General features: G+C 44.2%; 1 protein-coding gene across 9 annotated transcripts in view; it reads left to right on the forward strand.

Annotated features, from left to right (window-relative positions):
* The window catches only part of PJA2 (praja ring finger ubiquitin ligase 2), an 81,907-nt gene that overhangs the window by 38,319 nt on the left and 20,608 nt on the right, over window positions 1-22,980 (forward strand). For all 9 annotated transcript variants that reach the window (XM_075932036.1, XM_075932038.1, XM_075932035.1 and 6 more), the window contains 2 exons: window positions 9,800-9,985; window positions 12,707-12,818. In XM_075932036.1, the coding sequence (XP_075788151.1) occupies window positions 9,800-9,985; window positions 12,707-12,818 (298 nt within the window). The remainder of the gene's footprint in view (window positions 1-9,799; window positions 9,986-12,706; window positions 12,819-22,980) is intronic.

Genomic DNA, 22,980 nt, shown 5'->3' on the forward strand with positions numbered 1-22,980 from the left:
AATTTTAAAAAAATATATCTAGTTTTAGTGTATATATTGGTGATCCACATCCGCACATAAGCTTGATATGTTGCACATAAAATTCATTCTGCACATGGATGGGAAAAATGAGAAGGAACGCTGTTATTCAGTATATATTTTGAGGATGAAAGTATGTGGCTTTCCATGACTCTTTTTAGCCTGTTTATGTGTCAAGAATTTTGATCATGAGTACCTAAATTTTATTACTAATATCTATTTTAGGCATCCAAGTCAGAATAGCCTTATTCCACAGACTCTGAGGATTAGAAATGTTCAACATTTCAAACAATAAAAAAAATCAGACCTGTCTCATTTAGGTGCCTAAATAAGAATACAGATGACCAAACATAGTCACTGATGTTTGAAAATGTTGATTTTGATACTTTAAAAAAAATGGTACACCTTACATACTACTAATATATTAGTGACAATAATATAGTGGTGGTGAATAATTTTCTAAGTCAGCAGTTGCTAAATTGATCTACAGAGCTTCTTCTGTCACAATGGTTAAGCATGTGCAATTGAAGTAAGAGGTAATTCTGTATCTTAGAAAGTTTTGTGTGTGTCTGAAAAAGTCTTCAGGCATTGTAGTCTGTTTCGTTCCTGTGTGAGATCTCTTGTATGACTCTGTGTCCAGGTTGTTGTGCAAGAATCTGCATATTAATTTGTTGTGGGTTTTTTTCCAGTGCAAACTCAGCTGTGTTCAAATTTCATCAAGTAGGACAAAAAAATAAATTGCAAGACTTGAAGAACAGTAACAGCCTGGAGAGATTAGAGCAGAGCGGAATGTAGGCAATAAAGGGATATTTGGTACTAATAAAGGCTCTAAAGTCAGAAAGAAGAAACAAATAGCAAATTATTGTATCAGATTAGGAACATAAATCGATTTTAATACTACCTAGTTACATTATTTTGAATGTTGTTGCAGAATTTTTTCTATTAAGCAAAAACGAAATGTGTTGAAAGTATGTGATTTGAAAGTTGAAAGGACAGTGTACCCTCAGGTGGATATTTAGCTTAAAAAGAAGTCTATAATGTACAATCTCTTCAACAAAACTGTGATTTTTCTCTTAGGGGTTGTTATTCATGGCCTGGGCTGGGGCAGAAGGAGAGGGGATTTTTTTTTATAATTAAAACACAAATATCTCATGAGTGACTGATTTTGTATTTTCCCAATATGGCATGGGCTTTCATTTAGTTGTGCTGTCTGTCAGAGTTGGAAGATTAGTAAGCATTCAGGACAAGAGTAGAGAGGTCATTGATGATGCCTAAGGAAATGGATTAAAGTAAAACTAGATTGTTTTATCCAAGACATTTACTGTAGTGTGCATTCAGTTACCTTACTGAATAAAAGAACTAGTCTTATAAAAGCCATTAAAAGGTGTTCTTGAGGAGGGTATCATCAATAAACTCTGATTTAATTATTATTTTGTATTCCTTAGAGTATTTTCTGTATTTGTTATATAAAATAGAATTATCTGAATATACCTAATGTTTTTAAAATAGCTTTTTTTCTGACAAGCACTAGAGTGCCATCGATTTGTTGCAAAATATGGTTTGTGGCCAGCATACTGCACACGCTCTGACATGGTAAATTGAACATCTGAATTTTGCTTTTCATCAAAGTAGTGCCTATGGCTTATCATGTTCCATAGTGTTGTGCTCAACAGCCACACGATACTCCTAGTCTAACCGGTGCTGGTGGTCTCTACAGGGCCTTTGCTTTCTCTTGTGAATGAATAAAAATGTTGCTTAACTAGCATCAGAAGAGAGGTAAATAACCTGTTACAAACAACTGCTGAGATTTAGTGTGATAGATCCTCTTCATATGTTGAATTTTTTTATAAATAGGAATAAAAATATAGACTTAAGTGCTTGTATCTTTTTCCTGACTAAACTGTGAACAGTTGAAAGAGAATTTTGCATTTTCTCTTTAAAAATCATGCTGTTTTGCATTGCATAGCCAAGTAGCTGTGACTTCTGCAGTGTGTGTCAGAAGTGAAGGTCATATTTTCTAAGGACAACATATAGTACAGATTTAAAAGGGCAGTTACCCTTGATAATTTCCTGATACGCATGCAGCACACTCAAAGTAGGTCAGGGCCAGCATGGCTGCTATTTAAAAAAAAAAACAAAAAAAAACCATGAGATTGAACACAATTTAAAAATTTGAAGGGCCCCTCTAATCCCCTAATTGCAATGGGAGAGAGCCCACCTGCTGCCCCTAGAATGGAATTCCATCTAGGTCTGTGAGCAGCAATTGAATGATAGCAGAGGGCAGGATTACACTCCTGTATACAGGCAGTCCCCGACTTACGTGGATCCGACTTATGTCGGATCCGCACTTACGAACGGGGCTTTCTCGCCCCGGAGCTCACAGGCAGCGGTCAGCCACCTCGACTTCCGGGGCGAGAAAAGCTGCGCCCGGTGCCCCTGGTCTGCTGGGGACGGTCCCCAGCAGACCAGGGGCATCGGGAGCAAACCCGCAGGAGCGGCGGGTTCCCGCGCTTCTGAGGCTTTGCCGGAGCAAAGCCTCAGAAGCGGGGGACCCCGCCGCGGCTGCGGGTTTGCTCGCGGTGCCCCTGGTCTGCTGGGGACCATCTCCAGCAAACCAGGGGCACCGGGAGCAAAGCGGTCCCGCGCCAGAGCAAAGCCTCAGAGGCGAGGCACCTCCCCCCCCGCTGCCGCTTTGCTCCCTGTGTCCCTGGTCTGCTGGGGGGGCGCAGCTAGTGTGCTCCCCCCCCCCCCCCCAGCAGGCCAGGCTTTTGTTGTGGACCCTGGGGCAGAGCACTACTGGACCAACCCGGCAGCACCCCAGCTGCTCTGCCCCAGGCGTCCTGATTCAGCCGCTGCTGGTCAGTTTCAGCAGCGGCTGAATCAGGACTCCTGGGGCAGAGCAGCTGGGGTGCTGATGGGTTGGTCCAGTAGCGCCGAGGAGCGGTGCTACTGGAGCAACCCAGCAGCACCCCAGCTGCTCTGCCCCAGCTGTCCCCAAGTCAGCCGTTGCTGAAACTGACCAGTGCTGACTACAGGAAGCCCGAGGCACAGTTGCTCTGCCCCGGGCTTCCTGGAATCAGCTGCTGATCAGTTTCAGCAGCAGCTAACTTGGGCTTCTTAAGTTGAATCTGTATGTAAGTCAGAACTGGCGGTCAGTTTCAGCAGCGGCTGAATCTGGACGCCAGTCCCGACTTACATACAGATTCAACTTAAGAACAAACCTACAGTCCCTATCTTGTATGTAACCCGGGGACTACCTGTATTCCAAATGCTGTAGCACTGGGGAACAGCATTTGCAAAATATACTAATAAGGGGGAAAGAGAGTAAGCAACTGAAGCAATAATCAAGGGACCCATTTCTCTTCTGCCCTCTTCCCTTCTGCCAGACATCTCCATGGGCACTAATAGCTTTGTGAGAATGTTAAACTGTAGCCCAGTGGGCCCAACCTTTTGGAGCTGCCAGGCACCCCGGGGCGGGGCCGCTCATGTGCCCCGGGGGTGGCGGCCCCATGCGCTGCACGTCCTGGCGCGGGGCCGCATATTCGCTGTGCGCCTGGGGCCAGCGCCCCCCATAGCCGCGCATCCAGGAGCGAATCTGAAGATTTGCCGCGTGCCCAGAGCCGGTGGTCCCCATGCACCGTGTGCAGAGCCACCCATGTGCCACGCACCCAGGGCCGGTGCTCCCTATGCGCAGGAACGCCCATTTGCTGCGTGCCCAGGGGCTGGGGCTGCCAATGCGCCGCTCTCCCGGGGCCGGGGCCATCCATGCGCCTGGGACCAGTGCTGCACATGCGCGGCACACCCGGGACCTGCACCACGCATGTGCCGCATGCCTGGGGGGGGAGGCAGCCCCAAGCACTTGGCGGGTGCATGTAAATGCCCCAGTGGGCGCCATGGCACCCGCGGGCACCTCGTTGGGTACCACTGCTTTAACCTTTGCACGGAGTTTAGAGAGTGCTGTAGCCTACCAAATGCATGAATTCAAATATGAATTGCTCGCTGTCTTCTGCTACAAACATGGTTATCCCATGGTTTTCACTGCAGTGGAACAGCCTATTTGAAGTGTAGTATATGGTGAGCAGAGCTGTGGCTTTTATTTACCCAGAACAGGCAGTCCCCAGGTTACGTACAAGATAGGGACTGTAGGTTTGTTCTTAAGTTGAATCTGTATGTAAGTCGGAACTGGTGTCCAGATTCAGCCGCTGCTGAAACTGACCAGCGGCTGACCACAGGAAGCCCGAGGCAGAGTTCAGCCTCTGATCAGTTTAAACAGGCTGAATCTGGACGCCAGTTCTTACATACAGATTCAGCTTAAGAACCCCAGGCGTCCCCAAGTCAGCTGCTGCTGAAACTGATCAGCGGCTGATTCCAGGAAGCCCGGGGCAGAGCAACTCTGCCCCAGGCTTCCTGATTCAGCCGATGCTGAAACTGACCGTCAGTGGCTGAATCAGGACGCCTGGGGCAGAGCAGCTGGGGTGCTGCCGGGTTGGTCCAGTAGCGCCCAGAGCAGCGCTGCAGGACCAACTGGCAGCGCCCCAGCTGCTCTACCACAGGCGTCCGGAGAAAAGCCTGGTCTGCTGGGGGAGGGGGGAGGGGCATACTAGCAGCGCTTTCCCCCCCCCACCAGCAGAGCAAGGAGACGCGGGCGGCGGACCGAGACGCACCGCGGTCCCACCGCCCGGGTCCTCCGCAGCTTTGCTCCGCGTCTCCCTAGTCTGCTGGAAACCAGCAGACCAGGGAGACGGGGAGCAAAGCCTCTGAGGACGCCGGCAGCGGGACAGCCGCGGCGCGTCTGGGCTGCCCACGTGCTCTGCGGCTTTGCTCCCCGTCTCCCTAGTCGGCTGGTTTCCAGCAGACCAGGGAGATGCGGAGCAAACCCCGCTTGTAACTGCGGATCCGACATAAGTCGGATCCACGTAACTCAGGGACTGCCTGTATACCTTCTCTATCTCTACTCCTGTCAGACACAGATTCCGCTTCACCACCCTTTTGATAGGGAGGGTAGCTGAGCAGTGTTTTCTCACTTGTTAAAAGGGATTACCAGATTGCGACAAGAAGCCAAGATAACTGTGAATGTAACAGAAAGGAGAGAATGGGGAAGATAAGATCACGGATTATTATCCTGGACAGAGCTGACCATTTCCTCATGGCACAACTTGTTTTGTTTTTTTGTAAGTTCTAACAGTGCCATCATTAAGGTAGCATATGGGGGAGTTAGTTCTCAGGATGGAGGAGGAGACTATAGGCAAGTGACATTTCAGGGATTTTGTTGGTGCCTGTTCTCTTATATTCAGGTACTAGTATTAAGCCCAGCATGGCAATGTTGGAATGTCTGATGATGGCTCCTGGATGCCCATGACCCTTATCTTCCATTGCAGAAATACTTTAAAATGCTCATAATTGTCAATTACAGAACTTGACCCTTGTCTGGCAAAATAAGTATTCCAGTAGAACCAAACACAAACACTTGAAAATTAATTTCTTTAAACGCTAAGAAGACTATCTTATTTATCTTGAAAGAACAGTAATTTACGTGATGCTGCTCTATTCATTTTGCTTTTGTCCACAGTTATGGATCTAGGAATTTATCAAATTTAATCTTGGTGTCCCTTTGAGAGAAAAATTAATTGAAAACGTATAGGTCTTTTTTAAAAGTGAGAAAGGGTTTAATCACTCGCTAGACCAGGGATGGGGGCACCTTTTATGGGTCGGGGGCCACTGACTCTCAGAAAAATTAGTTAGGGTGCCCCGCACAATTGAGAGGCAAAAAAAAACAAAAACCAAAGCAAACTCTCACTGGCATGGCCCCCAGCTGAGAAGGAGAAAAATACTCCTCACATCCCCCTAGCACAATAGAGCCTAGGAGGGACCTACGCTAGTAGACTAGTGTACAAACACAGGCTCCCCAATATTGGAGGGGGAGCCCTTAGCCTTGGAAGCTAGATCCAGGTAAGCCAGGGCCTGCATCCGGCCCCCAGGCCTGAGGGTCCCCACCTTTGCTCTAGACTAAGCCAAAAAAAATTCAGTTTTTCACCTTTTTAGCTCAACTTCACTTATAATTTGACCTTCTAAAATCAAGCTGAAGGTGTGTATATATTTGTGTTACATGAAGTGATCAGTTGGACTAATTTGTATGAAGAAAGTGTCTACTTCTCTACACTAAGCAAGGCTTTAGAGGCCAGTTGTGATAACAGTTGGCAAATGATACTTCTTATTAGCTTCTTAAGTACAGGCAGTCCCCGACTTACGCGGATCCGACTTACGTTGGATCCGCACTTACGAACGGAGCTTTCTCGCCCGGGAAGTCGGGGCGAGAAAGCCCCGTTCGTAAGCTGCTCCGGTGCCCCTGGTCTGCTGGAGACCGTCTCCAGCAGACCAGGGGCACCGGGCGGGTTCCCGCGCTTCTGAGGCTTTGCCAGAGCAAAGCCTCGGAAGCGCGGGAACCGCTGCTGCTGCCACTTGGGTGCCGGTGCCTGTGGTCTGCTGGGGACCGTCCCCAGCAGACCACAGGCACCGGGACCCAAGCGGCAGCAGCGGGCAGGTTCCCGCGCTTCTGAGGCTTTGCCAGAGCAAAGCCTCAGAAGCGCGGGAACCCCCGCTGCTGCCGCATGAGACCCGGTGCCTGTGGTCTGCTGGGGACGGTCCCCAGCAGACCACAGGCACCGGCACCCAAGCGGCAGCAGCGGGCAGGTTCCCGCGCTTCTGAGGCTTTGCCAGAGCAAAGCCTCAGAGGCGCGGCACCCCGCTGCGCTGCGGCTCTGCTCCCCGTGTCCCTGGTCTGCTGGGGGGGGGGGGCGGCGCAGCTAGTGTGCTCCCCCCCCCCAGCAGACCAGGCTTTTGTTTTGGACTCTGGAGCAGAGCAGCTGGGGCGCTGCCGATTGGTCCTGCAGCGCCCGTGGGCACTACTGGACCAACCCGGCAGCACCCCAGCTGCTCTGCCCCAGGTCCTGATTCAGCCGCTGCTGGTCAGTTTCAGCAGCGGCTGAATCAGGACGTCTGGGGCAGAGCAGATGGGGTGCTGCTGGGTTGGTCCAGTAGCACCCCAGCTGCTCTGCCCCAGGCGTCCCCAAGTCAGCTTCTGCTGAAACTGACCAGCGCTGACTACAGGAAGCCCCAGGCAGAGTTGCTCTGCCCGGGCTTCCTGGAATCAGCTGCAGATCAGTTTCAGCAGCAGCTGACTTGGGACGCCTGGGGTTCTTAAGTTGATTCTGTATGTAAGTCAGAACTGGCGGTCAGTTTCAGCAGTGTCTGAATCTGGACGCCAGTTCCGACTTACATACAGATTCAACTTAAGAACAAACCTACAGTCCCTATCTTGTATGTAACCCGGGGACTGCCTGTAACTCCACCTGTCATGCACCTCCTGCTCAGTGTCACATTGTACTAGTCAGGCACAGTCCAGCCAAGTTCCCGTTGTCCAAATTGCAGGGTTTCTACCACTTATCTTGTGAGATGAGTGCACAGGTTGAACTATTATGTAAAAAACTTCCTGAAATTTAGCCTAACATTGCTTTGTTGGTTTCACCTCATTTCTCTTTGTTGTAGCGGTACTGTCCTAATGAACTTTTCTTTCTTGATTTTTACATCCTTAACATATTGGCTCTTTAGTCTTAAGTGAATTTCTGATTGCTGAGGTTGATTTTTCTCTGAACTTTCTCCAAATTGTCACTATCTTTCTAATAAAAAAAAATTCAGGATTCTGTATGATGCTAAAGGTGAAGTTACTTCAGAACGTAAAATGCAGAGTTTAGTTATCTCCTAGCAGATGAAACAATATCAGGAGATCTGAAATTGGCACCTATTCGCTCAAGTAGCTATACACTTGTGGCAAAAAATGAGAACAGACACTAAATCCTATGCTTTTCCTTTTATTGTGTGCCAGACTATGATGAGATGTGTGCCAGTTGTTTAATTGGGCTTGCTTCTAACAGCTGGAGCTGGTGCTTTTCCTGTAGTAGCCCCATCTTGATTTCCAGAATCTAAGCTTTCATTTAAAACACAGTTTAGCTTTTCTACTCTAAAGGCTGGATATTTAATTTTGAAAAAGAGGGTAACCAATGCAGTTTTGCATCCCTAGGTCTCTAGGTACCCTGAAATAATAGCACTAAGAATTCTGAGCACCCTTTCTTCATTTAACTGGTGTGCTAACTCTGGAGTTGCTTGATTTAAATGTTAGTTTAAGTATTTCATTACTGATGAAAACATGCAAGAAAGGAGGGCAGTCCTATTATTGTTATCCTCTCAATTTAGTATGCGAAGCATCTCACTTTGGCAACAGTAGTATGTAGTTCTTGGACTAATAGTGAGTGGAGCTTGGGAGAATGCTGTATCCTTCCATTCCCCATCTGACTCCTACTTAGTATTTGGATTCCAGAATCATTTAAATGTATGGAAGCTGTTTTCACAAGAGATTTGCCAAAGGAACAGCTATATTAAAATAGTATATTAATATAGGATAGGTATGGTAGTGTATTAATATCTGTAGCTGATGCATTTTTGCATGTCCACTACAGTAGATTTTAGGTCCCCAAAGATAAGCATATTATTCAGTCAGGTGGAAATAGAAGAAGAGAAACATCAACAAGTTTGAAAATTGGAATGTAAGTGTTTATAAAAGATAAACCAAAAGTGAACATGACACAAAACATACTGTTAAGAAGCTGAAAATACTAGAATGTATTTGTACCTTAAATTACTCAGTATCCATCTCTATGTGAATCACACTTCATTCACTTATAGCAATTTTGATCTGAAAGCACTTTACAAATATCTCAAAATAATTCCATATTATCCCTTCTAGGAGTAGGTACTTTTAATCTCAGATAAAGGACATCTGAAGCATAAAGATAAAAATAAGTTCACTCATGGTCATTCAACAAGTCCAGTAGCAGAACCAAATAGACCCTTAATTCCACTCCCACATACTGATGACTGCACATATATATACTTTGTTAGCCAGTTCAATTTTGAGGTTTTTGTAAACATATATTATGCTGATTAGACATCACACAATCAATCCAAAAGAGTTATGATCAAAGTATCAATTTCCCCCCGTTATTAATCCTGTACAAAAGAACACATTTTGGGGAAACAAAGTGTAAATTTAAAATTATTAATTTTTGATTTTTCCCTTAGAACCATAATTTACCTATGATTTTTTTCCCCCGATTCCTATAGAACAACATATACAAATCTGAGAAAATGGAGTTCCTCTCTCTGTCTGCTTGGTATTAATAGCAGCAGAGGAACTGGAATGCTATTCTCTAGCATCCCATTGACCAGCCTACCATTTTGGTTCTCTCAGTTCCTCTGTTGCAAGCTTGGTCACTCTCGCTTCCTGGCTCCATGAAACATTTAAAAAAGCATGCATTGTAATCCAGTTAACTGCCCTCTTCTAGGGACAGTTGAATAGCAAAATTCAGCAGGATAGCAGGTCCTGGAAGGGCAGGGAGATAGACAAATGCCTGATTCTGGCTGCACCAAAATTGCAAATTCTGCAGCAAATATGCTAATTTCTGTAGCATCTTGGGGGACCAGCCTAATTCTACGAACTTTAAATTGTGCCTCTTACAGGACTGATTTTTGGTAAATGGATCAGGGGGTACTCTCAGAGCTGTTGTTTTAGGATCCTGGAAGTCATCATTTGATTCAGAGTCTAAATCTTCTGAGTTGGAGAGAGGTGCATTTCCAGCCCTTAAGAGTAAAATAAGTATTCTCCATTATTTATATTTACTTAAGTAATTATATTGATTATTACAGTTTTTCTAATATTTGTTTGTAGGGAACAGACCTCTCTAGAGGAGGGAGAGATTCCTTGGCTACAGTACCATGAAGAAATTGAAAGTAGCAGTGATGAGGAAAATGATCCAGTTAGCCATTTTGTGCATCCAGGATTTTTCATGTTGGATGGGAACAACAACCTTGAGGATGACTCCAGTATGAGTGAAGACTTAGACATGGAGTGGAGGTATGCATCAGTACCTATTAACAATCTGTGCAAGAACCTATTAACAATTAGTTATTCTGTCATCTTGCACTTCATGGTATATTTAGGAGGCCACAAATTGAGCATCATTTCTCTGTTTAAACAAGCTGCTGATACTGCAGTTTCAGGCTTTTCTTGCAATATGTACTGTTTCTTCCAACAAGAAGACTAAGACATCGTGTCTTATTGATCAGGTTAAAATTTAAGGTAGTTCTGATACACCACATTTCAAATTGGGAATCCTGGAGATATAATTTTGGATTTGTTTCCAAACTAATAAATGCCCTCTATAAATCTTTCTTACGCACTTTTTTGATTACATAAATATTTGAATCTAGTTGAATGTTGAAGTATATATGATCTTAGTAATGTTTATGTTGCCATTACTACTTTGCAATTATAGGGATTTAGATCTACATTATAACCTTCTCTTATTTCTCTCTTCAGTGCTAGGCACGTAGAAGTCATTTTTATGATGCTCTTTTAACAAGTTTCTTCTTTATTTCGAAATATTGGAAAATACCTAGATAATTCAAGTAGGAGTAGAGAGAAGACTTTACCTCCGTACACCATTCATATGACTAATCCATATAATCTGATATCCACATTTTTAAAAGAACATTGAAAAAGTAGAGTGCAGAAAAGAGTATTAAAATTATTTGAGGGCTAGAGAAAATGCCATATAATGCAAGACTTAAGGAGTTCGATCAGTTTATCTTATCCAAAAGGAGCTGAGATATGGCTTGATTACAGTGTATCAGTAAGTTCTGGGGAGAAAATAATAGATGCCAAAGAGCTATTTAATCTAGCATAGAAAGGCTTTAAAAGAACCAGTGGCTGGATCTGAAGCCAAACTAATTGAAAATAAAAATTAGTATCCATTTCTCACAATGAGGGTAATTAACAAGTAGAACAAACTATCACAGGAAGTGGTGCATTTTTTATCTGTTGATGTCTAAATTGAGACTGGCTCAAGCGTATCTTCTAGGGATGCTAAAATACGTTTATTTTTGTAAACATGTAACCACTGAAAAATTTCAGTGGTTACACATTTTATATGCAAGGAGGCAGGTGGGGAGCTTTCCACAAACACCGGCTTTACCCTCCCTCCCCCATACTGCTCCTCTATCAGGAGGAGCAGCTCCATGGGAGCTGGCACTCCTGGGGAGCCAGATCTAAAGCTGGCTCCCTAGCCAGATCTAAAGCTGGCTCCTGCCTGCCGCCCCCATCCTCCTGCGATGCTGTCTCTAACACAGAGGCAGCAGTGGGCAAGGGGGCAGTCGGTTTGGTGGGAGCCAGTACCCACAGGGAGCTGGCGTACCCACAGGGAGCTGGCGTGAAAGTCAGCTCTCCGTGTGTACTGGCTCCATTTGTCTCTCTCCCTCGCCCCCTCTCCCCCACCCACAGTGCTGCCTCTGTGGGATGCAGCAGCACAGGTGAGGAAGGGTGTAGAAGAGGTGCTGACACAGAGGTAGTGGGAGGGTGTATGTGTGTGTGCGTGCATGTATCTGTGAAGGTTATCTGATGCGTCCACGCATGTACACGGGTACATGTTAACATCCTAATTTCTTCCGGAAAGGCAACCAAACACAAGTTATGCTTGAGTGAAACACCCTTGTAATAAGCCCAATAAACTGTATCTGGATTCAATTCCATGGCCTGGGATGCATAGGAAATCAGATTAAGGCGAGGGAAAAAAAATTAGATCTAAACAGATTCATAGAGTTTCATGGAGAATCTGGTAACAGTCATAGGGTATGTGGTTTTGTGTTCAATTTTTTTAACCTGAGAATATCATCCAGTTTGGTATTGCAAGGTTTGTCTGAAGGATCACTTTGTGAGGAGGAGTCTGAAAAAATACAATTAATTTTCAGTCCTTTATTGAAAAGACAGCATGTTGAATTTTTCAAATAGTCTTCATTAAAAAATTACAAGTGTTCAACGTGTGAAAAAACAGAATTTTAAGCAGAAATTTTACAAATCTGATCTCTTCAATAGTTCATTTTCCTTGTTCTGATGATGATGTAAGTACCTTGCAAGCAAGACAGGACCTGAGTACCTAATCTAGAAAAATAAGGAAATAAACATTTTTTGTTAGGAGGGAGGAGTAAGAGTGTTCATATTGTGGCTTAGCATCATGAAGACATAAAGGCACGTTTTGTCTCAAGATTTTTGGAGAACAAAAATTGGTGATATCTTCTAGGGATGACAAGAAAAACAAAGAAAGCATGTTCCTTATCTCTATGAATGGTGATACCTCCATCTTGCACACAATTTTACTTTAAAATAGGAGTAAATTATTTTGAACTAATATAGACACATTGTTTTGTCTGTCTGAACGTCTGTATGCAGAGACATGAAGCATAACATTTTCAAATGGTCTCACTCGTAACTGATTCACAGACATCTTCTAATTGACGTACATTATCCCAGTTGTTATGAACGCCTAAGTATTTTTATACATTCGTTCTAGCTGTGTCAGGTCTAGCATATTAGGGAGACAAGGAGGGTGGGTTAATTTGTTTGTTTGTTTTGAATCAATGTCTTTGGTTCAGTAAAAATATATTACCTCACACACCTTGTCTCTCTCATTGGGGTTTGTTTGTTTTGTCTAACAAATGAAAGTCATTTTTAATTAAATATTATTAAAACAGCAGTTAAAATGCAGGCTCCATTTCCATTTTGTATTTTTGATATTTTCAGACTACTTGATGAATTTGGTGATGGCCTAGGAGTAGCTCAAGCCATTTCTTACGTGGATCCTCAGTTTCTCACGTATATGGCACTGGAGGAGCGCTTGGCACAGGCCATGGAGGTATTGAAATACTGTTTCTAAGATCTGTGTAAAATGAAAAACTGAGCATGTTAAATAACTAAAACGATGTCACTATGAACTGCAGACAAACTTAAAGGCGCCTAAAGACAACGATTTTTTATTTTGTTTAGAGTACATTTAGAATAATTAGTCTGAAATCAAAAGGATGAAATTCAGTAAAGAAAAATGAAATGCGCTACACATAAGAGAGAGAAATCCCACACAAATACAAAAATGGTAAATAATTGTTTAGGTGACAGAACTGCTGCATGCTATCGTGGACTGTTATAGTTTGTTGTCGCCCTTATCCCCAGTTTGGAAAAGAGTCCTCCTCACACCTTTGGTACTAGTCCCGAAAGACCAATGCTCTGAGAGGGAAGGGAGACCTGGGCCTCCCTCACTCCAGGTCTCAGCCGAGGACCCTAAGAACAGGTTCAATCGTTACCTGTTCGGCCGGTGGGGTCCATACCAAAACTCACCGGCCCGTGGGCAATATCCTGCCCCGTCCTGAACTGCTTCCTTCCCTCTCGTTGGCTTCCGTGGCTCCACTGCCCCTCTCATCCTTAGTCCTGCTGCCTCATCTGGCTTGGGATGCCACCTCTTCTCCTCCTTCTGGCTCTCTGTTCCCTCTTCCCTCTCCTGGGCCAGGATCCTCCCTTTTCAAAGCTGGTGCCCTCTCTTCAGGACGCCGGTGCCTCCATCCCCACCTGGAGTGGCAGGGCTGGGGCTTCCTGCTCATGCGCATGCCGCGGCTTCCAAGCAAGCCCGGCATAGCCACTTGCTCCCCGCCGTGCTGGAGCCAAGTGTGTGTTTAGTGCGGGGAGCAGGGGTTTTCCCTTCAAACCCCACCACCCCGTCACATGCACCAAAAATTGAATATGGGCCAGCAGTGTGAGACAATTGCAAAAACTCAAATATAATGCTAGGGTGTATTAACAGGCATGTTATATGTACTGTAAAAGTCCCATCTGCAGTGTTGCATCCAATTTTGGGCACTGAAACATAAAGATGTGGACAAATAAGAAACTCCAGAGGAGACGTGCAAAACTGATACCTTGTTTAGAAAACCTGACTTTTAAGGAAAGGTTTAAAAAAATGTAGTATGTTTAGTCTGGAGAAAAAGATTGAAGAGGGACACGATGTGTCTTCATATATGCACAATGATTGATGGCCCTTCATGTCCAGGATGAGAAGTAATCAATTTAATCTGTAGCAGGGAAGATTTGGGTGAGATATTAGGGAATACTTTCAAATTCTAAGAGTAAGTCCTCAATTACCTTTTGTACCTCAGCAGCTGTATCTGAATTCTGAGCCAGCATGGGCTGTTGTTTGGCCAGGTTTGAAGCAAGCTACCAAGGGAGGTTGTAGAATCCCTGTGTCTGGAGGTTTTTCTTAAAGTTTTTGCATCCAGGTATTCCACTCAGGTATGTACTAGTCCAGCACACCAAAGCTAGAAAACTTGGTTAGCAGTACCTGTACAGGTGATATTCCTACCCCTGCCTGCCTCAGTTCCTTTTCATTGCCTGGAACTTGATTCAGAGCACTCATAATGGCTTTTATCTTATGTCTTGTTCCATAGTGCTATCTGTGCAGCTTTTCCTGTGTCCAGTTATGAGTTGAACTTTATTTGGTAGTACTCCTAGGTTTAGTTTACTAATAGTAATTCACCTGGTGTAGTGCCATTACTGAGATTAAAAACTTTCTGTGGAGTGGTGAAGGGAACCTGTATCGTGACCCCAGACTTGTTGGGGAAGGTCATTCAGGAAGAGAAACACAGCTGGCCAGAAGCTTTTAATTTGAACCAGTACCTCTTCTGGAGCAGTCCATGAGTTCTGTTTCAGCAGTAGGGACCTCCACAGATTGTCGGACCCCTTACTGGGCATCTGACCATCTGAAAGAGTCTGCACCTGCAAAAAACGAAGAAATGGGGAATGGAAACGCATTATCCAGTCCCACAGTGCTTAGGGCTCACTTGTTCATAGATGTTGACTCCCAAGACCTGAAGAGATGGGATAGCCCACCTCCCCAAGTGGAGGGGAGATGACTTGAAAAATGATGACTGGAATGCTGATTACAGAAAGAGATTCACATTGACTGCCTGCTCAAAGCAGAAGAAAGATAGACTGCCTAGGTGCAATTAGGACCAGAAGACCTTTTGCTTGACTTAAGCCCCTTTCTGGAGAAGTCCTGATTGATTTTTAATGGCATATTCTGACATGAAGAACTGCTGATGGCGATTGAAGTCTCTTTACTGCTGGAGTTACAAAATACCCAATGAGCACAATGTAGCTTTAGCGTTGTTAAAGGAATGTAATGTTTTGTCAGTTTTCTGAAAAAACAAAAATTGGCCATCGGAGGGTAAGTCCACAGTTACCCATTGGAGAGTAAGTCCTAAGTTACCTTTTGTATCTCCACAGCTTTATCAGAATTCTTAGCCATCATGGGCTGTTGTTTGGCTAGATTTGGATTTCTCTCCCAGGAGGGAAGAGACTGTCTCCCTTCCTCTGATTTTTCCCAGACAAAGATATCATAAAATGGACCAGGGCCATTCCAGAGCTAGGAAAGGTTTCTTCTCCCTTTTTAAAAGGTTTGCAGACCAGCACCATGATTCATGTGGTGCAGCTTCCTGTATTAGGCCACATATGCGATCCATATGTCCATAGAGGTTAGAGCAATTCATCCATAGCCCAATTATATTGATCACATTGCTCAATATTGTTTCAGTATTGGACATTTGCAAGGCAATTACCTTGCAGTGTTTACTTTTATCACACACTTTGGTATCTTGTCTGCATCTAAGTCAGATGCAAACTTTGGGAAGGTGGTCCTGTAATTGTTCTTAAAATAGACTCTGATCCTACATCCTACTGCTCATTTGGCTTGTGGGTCAACTGATCTGCAGCTACTTAAAGAATAAAAGAGAGTTTACTGGGTACTGAATAGCATTTTGATTAATACATTTGAATGATATAAAATGAATATGGCATACATTAAATTGATTAATAACTAGATAATTGCTAGGTCTCAATGTAATTATAAGTGGGAAGTCATCAACAAGCATCTGTTTCCCTGGGATCCCACAGGAATCAGTTCTTGATCCTCTGTTGAACCTTTTTATCAATATCCTGGAAAAAATATTAAATCATCTCTAATAAAGTTTACAGATGACACCCAGATTGGGGGAAGTGGTGAATGAAGAGGAGGACTGGTCTTGAACAGCCAGAATCACGTGATAAAATGGACACACGCAAATAATATGAGCTTTAATGGGAGTAAGTGTAAATATGTACATCTAGGAAAAAATTATAGAGCATACTTACAAGATGGAATACTATATCCAAGGAAGTAGTGACAGAAAAAGATTTGGAAGTCATGGTAGATAATCAGCTGAACATGAGCTCCAAGTGTGTCACTATGGCCAAAAGAGCCAGTATGACCCTAGGATGCATAAACAGGGGAATCTGAAGTAGGAATAGAGGCATTACTTTACTTCTGTATTTGGCACTGTTGTGTTTCCTATGCTAGTGTTCACAATTCCTGAAGGAAGTTAATACATTTCAGAGGGTTGAGAGAATAGCAACAGAATGATGAAAGGTTTAAAAAACAAAAATTCAAGGAGTTCTATCTATTTAGCTTAACATATTATGGGGTGACTTAATGCCAGTCAGTAAATATCTACATAGGGAACAAAATTACTTTGCTCTTCCTAATTAAGAGTCGATAATCAATGATACATTCATATACATACAGTTTAAACTATTCTGGGAATTTAGGCAAATTTGTTATATTCACAATCTGAGATGGACTCTGACCAGAAAGATATAAGAAAGTAGTAGAAGGCAAAACTATCCTGACTCCAATTAACCTGCAAAGAATCAGTTGAGGTTGTTAGCCTAATGGAGGTACCTGGACCAAATGAAGGCCCCACTCATACTATTTAAAAACTCTCCTTCCAATCCGTCTTGAGGGAAGGAGCTAGAGGACAGGCAGTGTTACCAGAGAATTTAGAAGTATAAATATCAACAAGCTACAGGGAAGGAAGCCCTTAGGTAAGGGTGAAGGAGGTGTGAATGAGGGAATCATGGGAAAGTGGCCCAGGGAATTGTATCGGTAAAGATGCATTAACAAGAGTGTTGTGAGCAAGACATGAGAAATCATTCTTCTGCTCTACTCTGCGCTGATTAGGGATGTTAAGGAGTAGTTGACTATCCGATAAGCAAATACTTATCAGATAGTCAGTTGCCTAATCGACTAGTCAATCCCCCCCCCCCCCTTTTGCTGCCTCTATCAGATAGACACAGCAAGGGGGTGCGGAGGAAGAGATATTTCAAAGCGCCAGCGCTGCAAAGCTAAGCCATGCATCAGCTGTGCGGGGCTGCCCATTTAAAATACCAAAGCGCACGGAGCCTGGGGTTAGATAGGGATTCCCCAGCTGACTGCACGGCATGCAGCTGGTGTGTCAGTGGGGGACTCTGAGTCCCTCACTGACCCCTGGCTCCATGGCTTTGAAATGCACAAGAGCCCCAGCTGAAAGACTCTTGTACATTTCAAAGCAGGCACCGCACCAGCCCTGGCTGCATGCAGAGTTCTGCATTCCAGTGGGGGCTCTTGTACATTTCAAAGGAAGAATGCAGAAGTGCCTGTTGAGTAGTCAATGGAAATTCTATCGACTACTCAACTAGTCAGTTAATTACAATTTAACATCCTTAGAGCTGATTAGTTCTCAATTGGAATAGTGTGTCCAATTATGGCACAACATTTCAAGGAAGATGTGGAGAAATTGGAGAAGGTCCAGAGAAGAGTAAGAAAAATGATGAAAGGTCTAGAAAACATGACTTATGAGGGAAGACTGAAAGAATTGGGCTTGTTTAGTGTAGAAAAGAGAAGACTGAGTGAGGACATGATAGCAATTTTCAAGTGAAATGCTGTTACAAGGAGGAGGGAGAAAAATTGTTCTCCTTGGCCTCTGAGGATAGGACACGAAGCAATGGGCTTAAATTACAGCAAGGGAGGTTTAGGTTGGACATTAGGAAAAACTTCCTAACTGTCAGGGTAGTAAAACACTGGAATAAATTGCTTAGTGATCTTGTGGAATCTATCACTGGAGATATTTAAGGGCAGGTTAGACTAACACCTGATAGGGATGATCTAGATAGTGCTTGGTCCTGCTGTGAGGACAGGGGACTGGACTTGATGATCTGTTGAGGTCCCTTCCAGTGCTATGTTTTTGTGATTCTGTGAAGGGAAAACACTGCCAACACCTGCTGCCATTAGGGTCCTTGGGATAGAACCTACAGTACAGGGTTGGCCTGGGTTTCCTCCAGTCCCCAATTCACTATAGGAAAATGCCCCTGAGAAGGAAGACAGACTGCTGGTGGGATAGGAAGTTGAACTGCTCCGATTAACCCTCAAGGGGCAACAAACTGCGAATTTTCTCACCAACTCCCTTTCTGGCCTATGATAAAAGAGGCTCAGTAGGCTTTGACCATTAATGCTAGAGAGAGAGGGGTTAGGTTAAGGGTCATAGCAAGCCCCTGAGGCAAATGTAATCCACAGTCTTAATTACCTTGCTCTAGTAGACAATTATATGTATAAATCATGATCATAAAAAAATTGGATGAGATGGAGCTTGATTAAAGGTTAAATGTTAGAGGTCAGGATGAGACCTAATGTGAGAATATCCCACACTTGCCTGCTGTGGGCTTCTTCGCTTTTGCAGGATGGGGGGCAGCTGATGCTGGTCACTGTCAAACAGGATACGGAGTTACAAAGACTGAGTCTCACCCAGTATAGCAATTCGTGTGGTCCTAGGTACCTCAACTTTATATTCTACAAAATAAGTGCATAAGTGGTGCTTTTAGATGTGCAATGTACTGTTGTAAAATAATTACTGTAGTGAGTACTTGGTATGTGATCCTGTAGAGCAGGAGCAATATCATTTGAGTATGGATCCATTAATTCAAAGGGTTGAACTCAATAGACTTCTTGATTTGTAATCCACATTGAGTCATAATACCAAGGAGAATGTTTTAAATCTTTAGAGCTCACTCCTTAATTTATTGATCATGGAGCTCTTCAGTTCTCTCCTGGGTATATCATGGCAGGAGATCTGAGAAATGAAAAACCCAGGACCCCTTCATGACTATTCTTCACATCATTTCATCAGGGAGCAGAGGTTGTAATTCCCTTTATATCAGCAGTGATTTTGTTCCCATGCCATCCTGAGAGCCACTGGAAATTAGGATCATACAAACAAGTCATACCTGTGCATCTGCTTCAGGCCCTCTACTGCTCAGCTCCATCCAGGTCCTTGACACCTGATCTCAGTTGGAGACAAATTGTCAGGGCTTTGCACAAACATTGTTCTTTAAGGGGTATCCCCTAATGTATAGGGAGCTGCAGAATATTTAATAGCTACCTTAACTTTCCATCAGTGTTTTTCTTGTGTGTGTGGTATGAGAGAGAAGTGCATCTCCCCCTCCTAACTTAGTCAGTCTTTTGCCTAGTCAGAGGTTTTCTTTTTACCAGGGTTGGGGGTTTGGGACTGGGGAACAGAGGTAACTTGAATTGCTACTTTGCTCAAAAATAGGGGGAGCCTGCATGTAGAGGGAAAATCCTTCATGTTGATTATATTTGCCAGATGATCTTGTTGTATCTGTAATTGTATTCATTTGCCAGATGATCTTAATACCTGACCCAGAAGTCTGGGGATGTTGAGTCTACAAAAAATTGTCTGTAGTACTGGTGTGCAACAGATTTAAGCTCTTCTGTCAGGGGAGAAAAAGTATGAGCCCTTTAAAGGCAATCCTTGTGGGGCTGAATGCATGGTTGACTAAGAGATCTGCTATGATTATGGTAGTATCCTTGGGAGCTGTGTTCAGCATTCTGTCCATTTAGTAAATCATGGATGACTGTAAACAAGTTCTTATTTAGTCTGAGAGCGACACAAGTCCTATCTAGTCAATTTGGATATCTGACAAAAGGGAAAGACAATTCCCTTAGACTGTATCAGTGTTTAAAATTAGGTTTAAAATTAGGTCTCGGTTGTCTGAAACCTTATGGCAAACAAAAGAGCCTGGTACAATTGATTTTTGTCAGCATTACAGAAATGCCCAATAGGGTGTGTCAGCAGCATAGAGGTCTTTAATAACTGGTTGACACTTTTAGGGCACGTACATTACTTCTCTGTTTCTTCAAATACCCCATTGTGAGATTTTATTTTTCTCATGTATAAATTCAAGTACCTCTTTAAAGATATGGACTCTATGCTTCTGGGTACACCAAGTTAGCAATCCTGTATTATGTTGCCAATTTTGACATAATGTATGTGTTGATACAATACAGGTTAAACCTTTGTGGTCCAGGACTCTGTGGTCCAGCATTGTTTCTGGAATACAGTGGCAGAGGTTGCCAGCAGCTGGGAGTAGAGCACAGTCAACAGGGCCAGCAGGGCTGCTGAGCCTGAGAGACACCAGAGCCCACAGCTGGCTGGGCAGAGAAGCCAGCGGAGCAGTGGAGGTAGTGGGGCTGCCCTGGTTGACGGAATTCGTGGGGCCACAGAGTCCACAGCCCATGGGGCTGCTGTGAGAGCCAGCAATGGCCACTGCAAGGGCTGCTGTTGCAGCTGGGGGGTTGGGGGCAGCAGTGCTAGGTGACTGGGGAGAGGACCCCAGCAGGAAGACTGTTCCCTACTTTTCCGCTCCCTGACAGGTCCAGCAAACTCCCTTGTTCCAAGACCTGTAAGGTCTCAACGGTGCCAGACCAGGGAAGTCCTACCTGTACCATATTCACGGAGCCTCTACAATAGTCAGGGTTCAGACTACCCTCGCTAAAATATCAACACCTTTTTCTAGTTTTATGTTATCAGGGACATCAGGATGGTTCTGCATCTACAAGCAAGTCTAGAACTAATGTAAATGCATCTCCTGAAGGAGGAAAAAATAGCTTATAAGCTATTAAATAGCTTATTGGAGAGCTGATACGTTTGAAACTTGCCATTTTATCTATTGCACTTTCTCTAGTCAGTGTTCTCTTTATTGTTACCAGCATACTTCTAGGTGTTGCCATATTTATGATTCTTTGTTTTCAATAATTCCATAATCACATTCTTTGCCTATTTTCACTAATTTCATAATCTTGTCCTAATTTTATTAATGCCAAGAATCAACAGTACATGTGCAATATTTGCCTGCCAAGCTGGAACAAAGATGGCTTTCACTATCAAAGGAAGCAAACTTTCACACATAATTAACATCAGTACAGAGAACCTGATTTATTATAAACATGATTATAAAGTGGTGTAAGGAAAAAACAAAACACAACAATTTCTGCATTCTGATTAATAACTGAGCCTAATAAAAATTAGTGATTTTGAGTCCTAGTATACACTTACGCCTTTGCATTAAACATTTTATGATGTAAAGAATAGCTGTCCATGCAAATCACATGTAAAACTGTATTGACATATCCAGTTAAGATTTGTATTTTCAGTAATCATGAAAGGGAAACCATAGGAGTCATATTTTTAAAGATCTTTTCTTTAAATTCTGTGACTTGATTCAGTGCACTTCTGCCCATCTCTGTCCTTCTAAGAGCTGCTTCCTTTTAATATGGCTAATGTTAGTGCCTCTTCCTCTCCAAACTTAAATCCAGGATGCAATTTGAAAAAAAATATTGCCAATTTCTGGTTTTTCAGCTGTATTTGCTGCTTTTATTGGATTGAACACCTGGCATATATCCAGGATTGTAATTTGCTACCATCTTTTCTTCTTCGAGTGATGTCCCCATGGGTGCTCCACTGTATGTGCTGGGCTTTCCCTGGCACCGTAGGACAGAGATGTTCAAAGCTGTACCCCATGTGTGGCAGGGCATCTCGCGGCATTTGCAATCTCCCATGCTGCGCGATCTGGTCCCAACCAGTTCCTCTTCCACCGCCTCAGGCTGCAGACAGAGCAGATCTTCTCTCCTTGTTATCCATTGTTTGTGAGACAAAACTGTTAAATTCTTCAACTTACCTTTAGTTAATACCTGTACGGTTTTCTTCTCCTTTAAAAAAAATTATCTTCTTAATAGCTTGTTCGGTCTTTTCTACGGCTAAGTTCCCGTTCTCCCCTTACCAAGTTATCCATTGTTGTATATACTTAAAAAAAAAAAAAAAAAAAACACAAAGAAAAGAAGTTTTTCATTCTTGGCTAAAATGCCTGGGTCCCTGGGTTTTGAAAAATGCTTCCTATATCATGATGCCATGCTGGCCTTGGACCTCTGTGAGGCATGTATCCACTGCCTGGGAGAGAGCCACATGCCGCAGAAATGCATGTATTGCTCTAAGCTAACGGCTAGGGCTTGCCACGATTGTGAAATGCGGCTGAGGATGTTTTTAATTGACAAAGTCGTTCAGCCCCAGGGATCATCCTCACCGCTGAGCACAAGTCAACAGCCGCAAAAGAGGAGTGCCTTCTCCCCAACTCGGGCACCCCCAAAGAAGTCCAAGCCATCCCCAACCAGATCGCTGCCCTTGACATCTCAGGGCAAGCCTAGCTCAGGAGTGAAGTCAGCCGCTTCCTCCACCAGTGCTCAACCTTCCTCTAAAGTTCCCAAAAGGACAGAATTGTCTGGAACATCGAGCCACTTAGCTGCTGCTTGCACAACGGCGGCACCGACAGTTTTGGCACTGCAGCCATCAGCACTGTCCGCGGCGACGGAACCACAAGCACAGTTGTCACTGACCAGAGCTCCTCTAGCACCAGAGCTGGACTCGGCACCGACTCGGGCACGGGAGCAAACAAACTGGACGCTGGCACGGGAGCTCATGGAACTGGGCCCAGCGTGAGACCACATGGCACCGTCTACAGCACGGAACCGAGAGCCGCTAACTCCTCTGCAGCACTGTCGGCATGCGGCCCTGATGCATAACGAAAACGGGATGCACTGTCTCAGCCTCATTACCACACACACACACACACACACACACACACACACACACACACACACACCCCTCAGTGCTGGAACACACGGCACCGGCTTCAGCACGCCCAGCACCCTTGGCACCGAAGACATGGGCACCGGCTAAAGCATGGGCGCAGACTCATCACCTCCGTAGCCCATCGCCGCCTTTAGCATTCTCGCCAGCTCCATCTAGCAGGAGATCTCCATGGCTTTCCCG

The sequence above is a fragment of the Pelodiscus sinensis genome, chromosome 6, assembly GCF_049634645.1.
Source record: "Pelodiscus sinensis isolate JC-2024 chromosome 6, ASM4963464v1, whole genome shotgun sequence".
In the NCBI taxonomy this organism is placed as follows: domain Eukaryota; kingdom Metazoa; phylum Chordata; order Testudines; family Trionychidae; genus Pelodiscus; species Pelodiscus sinensis.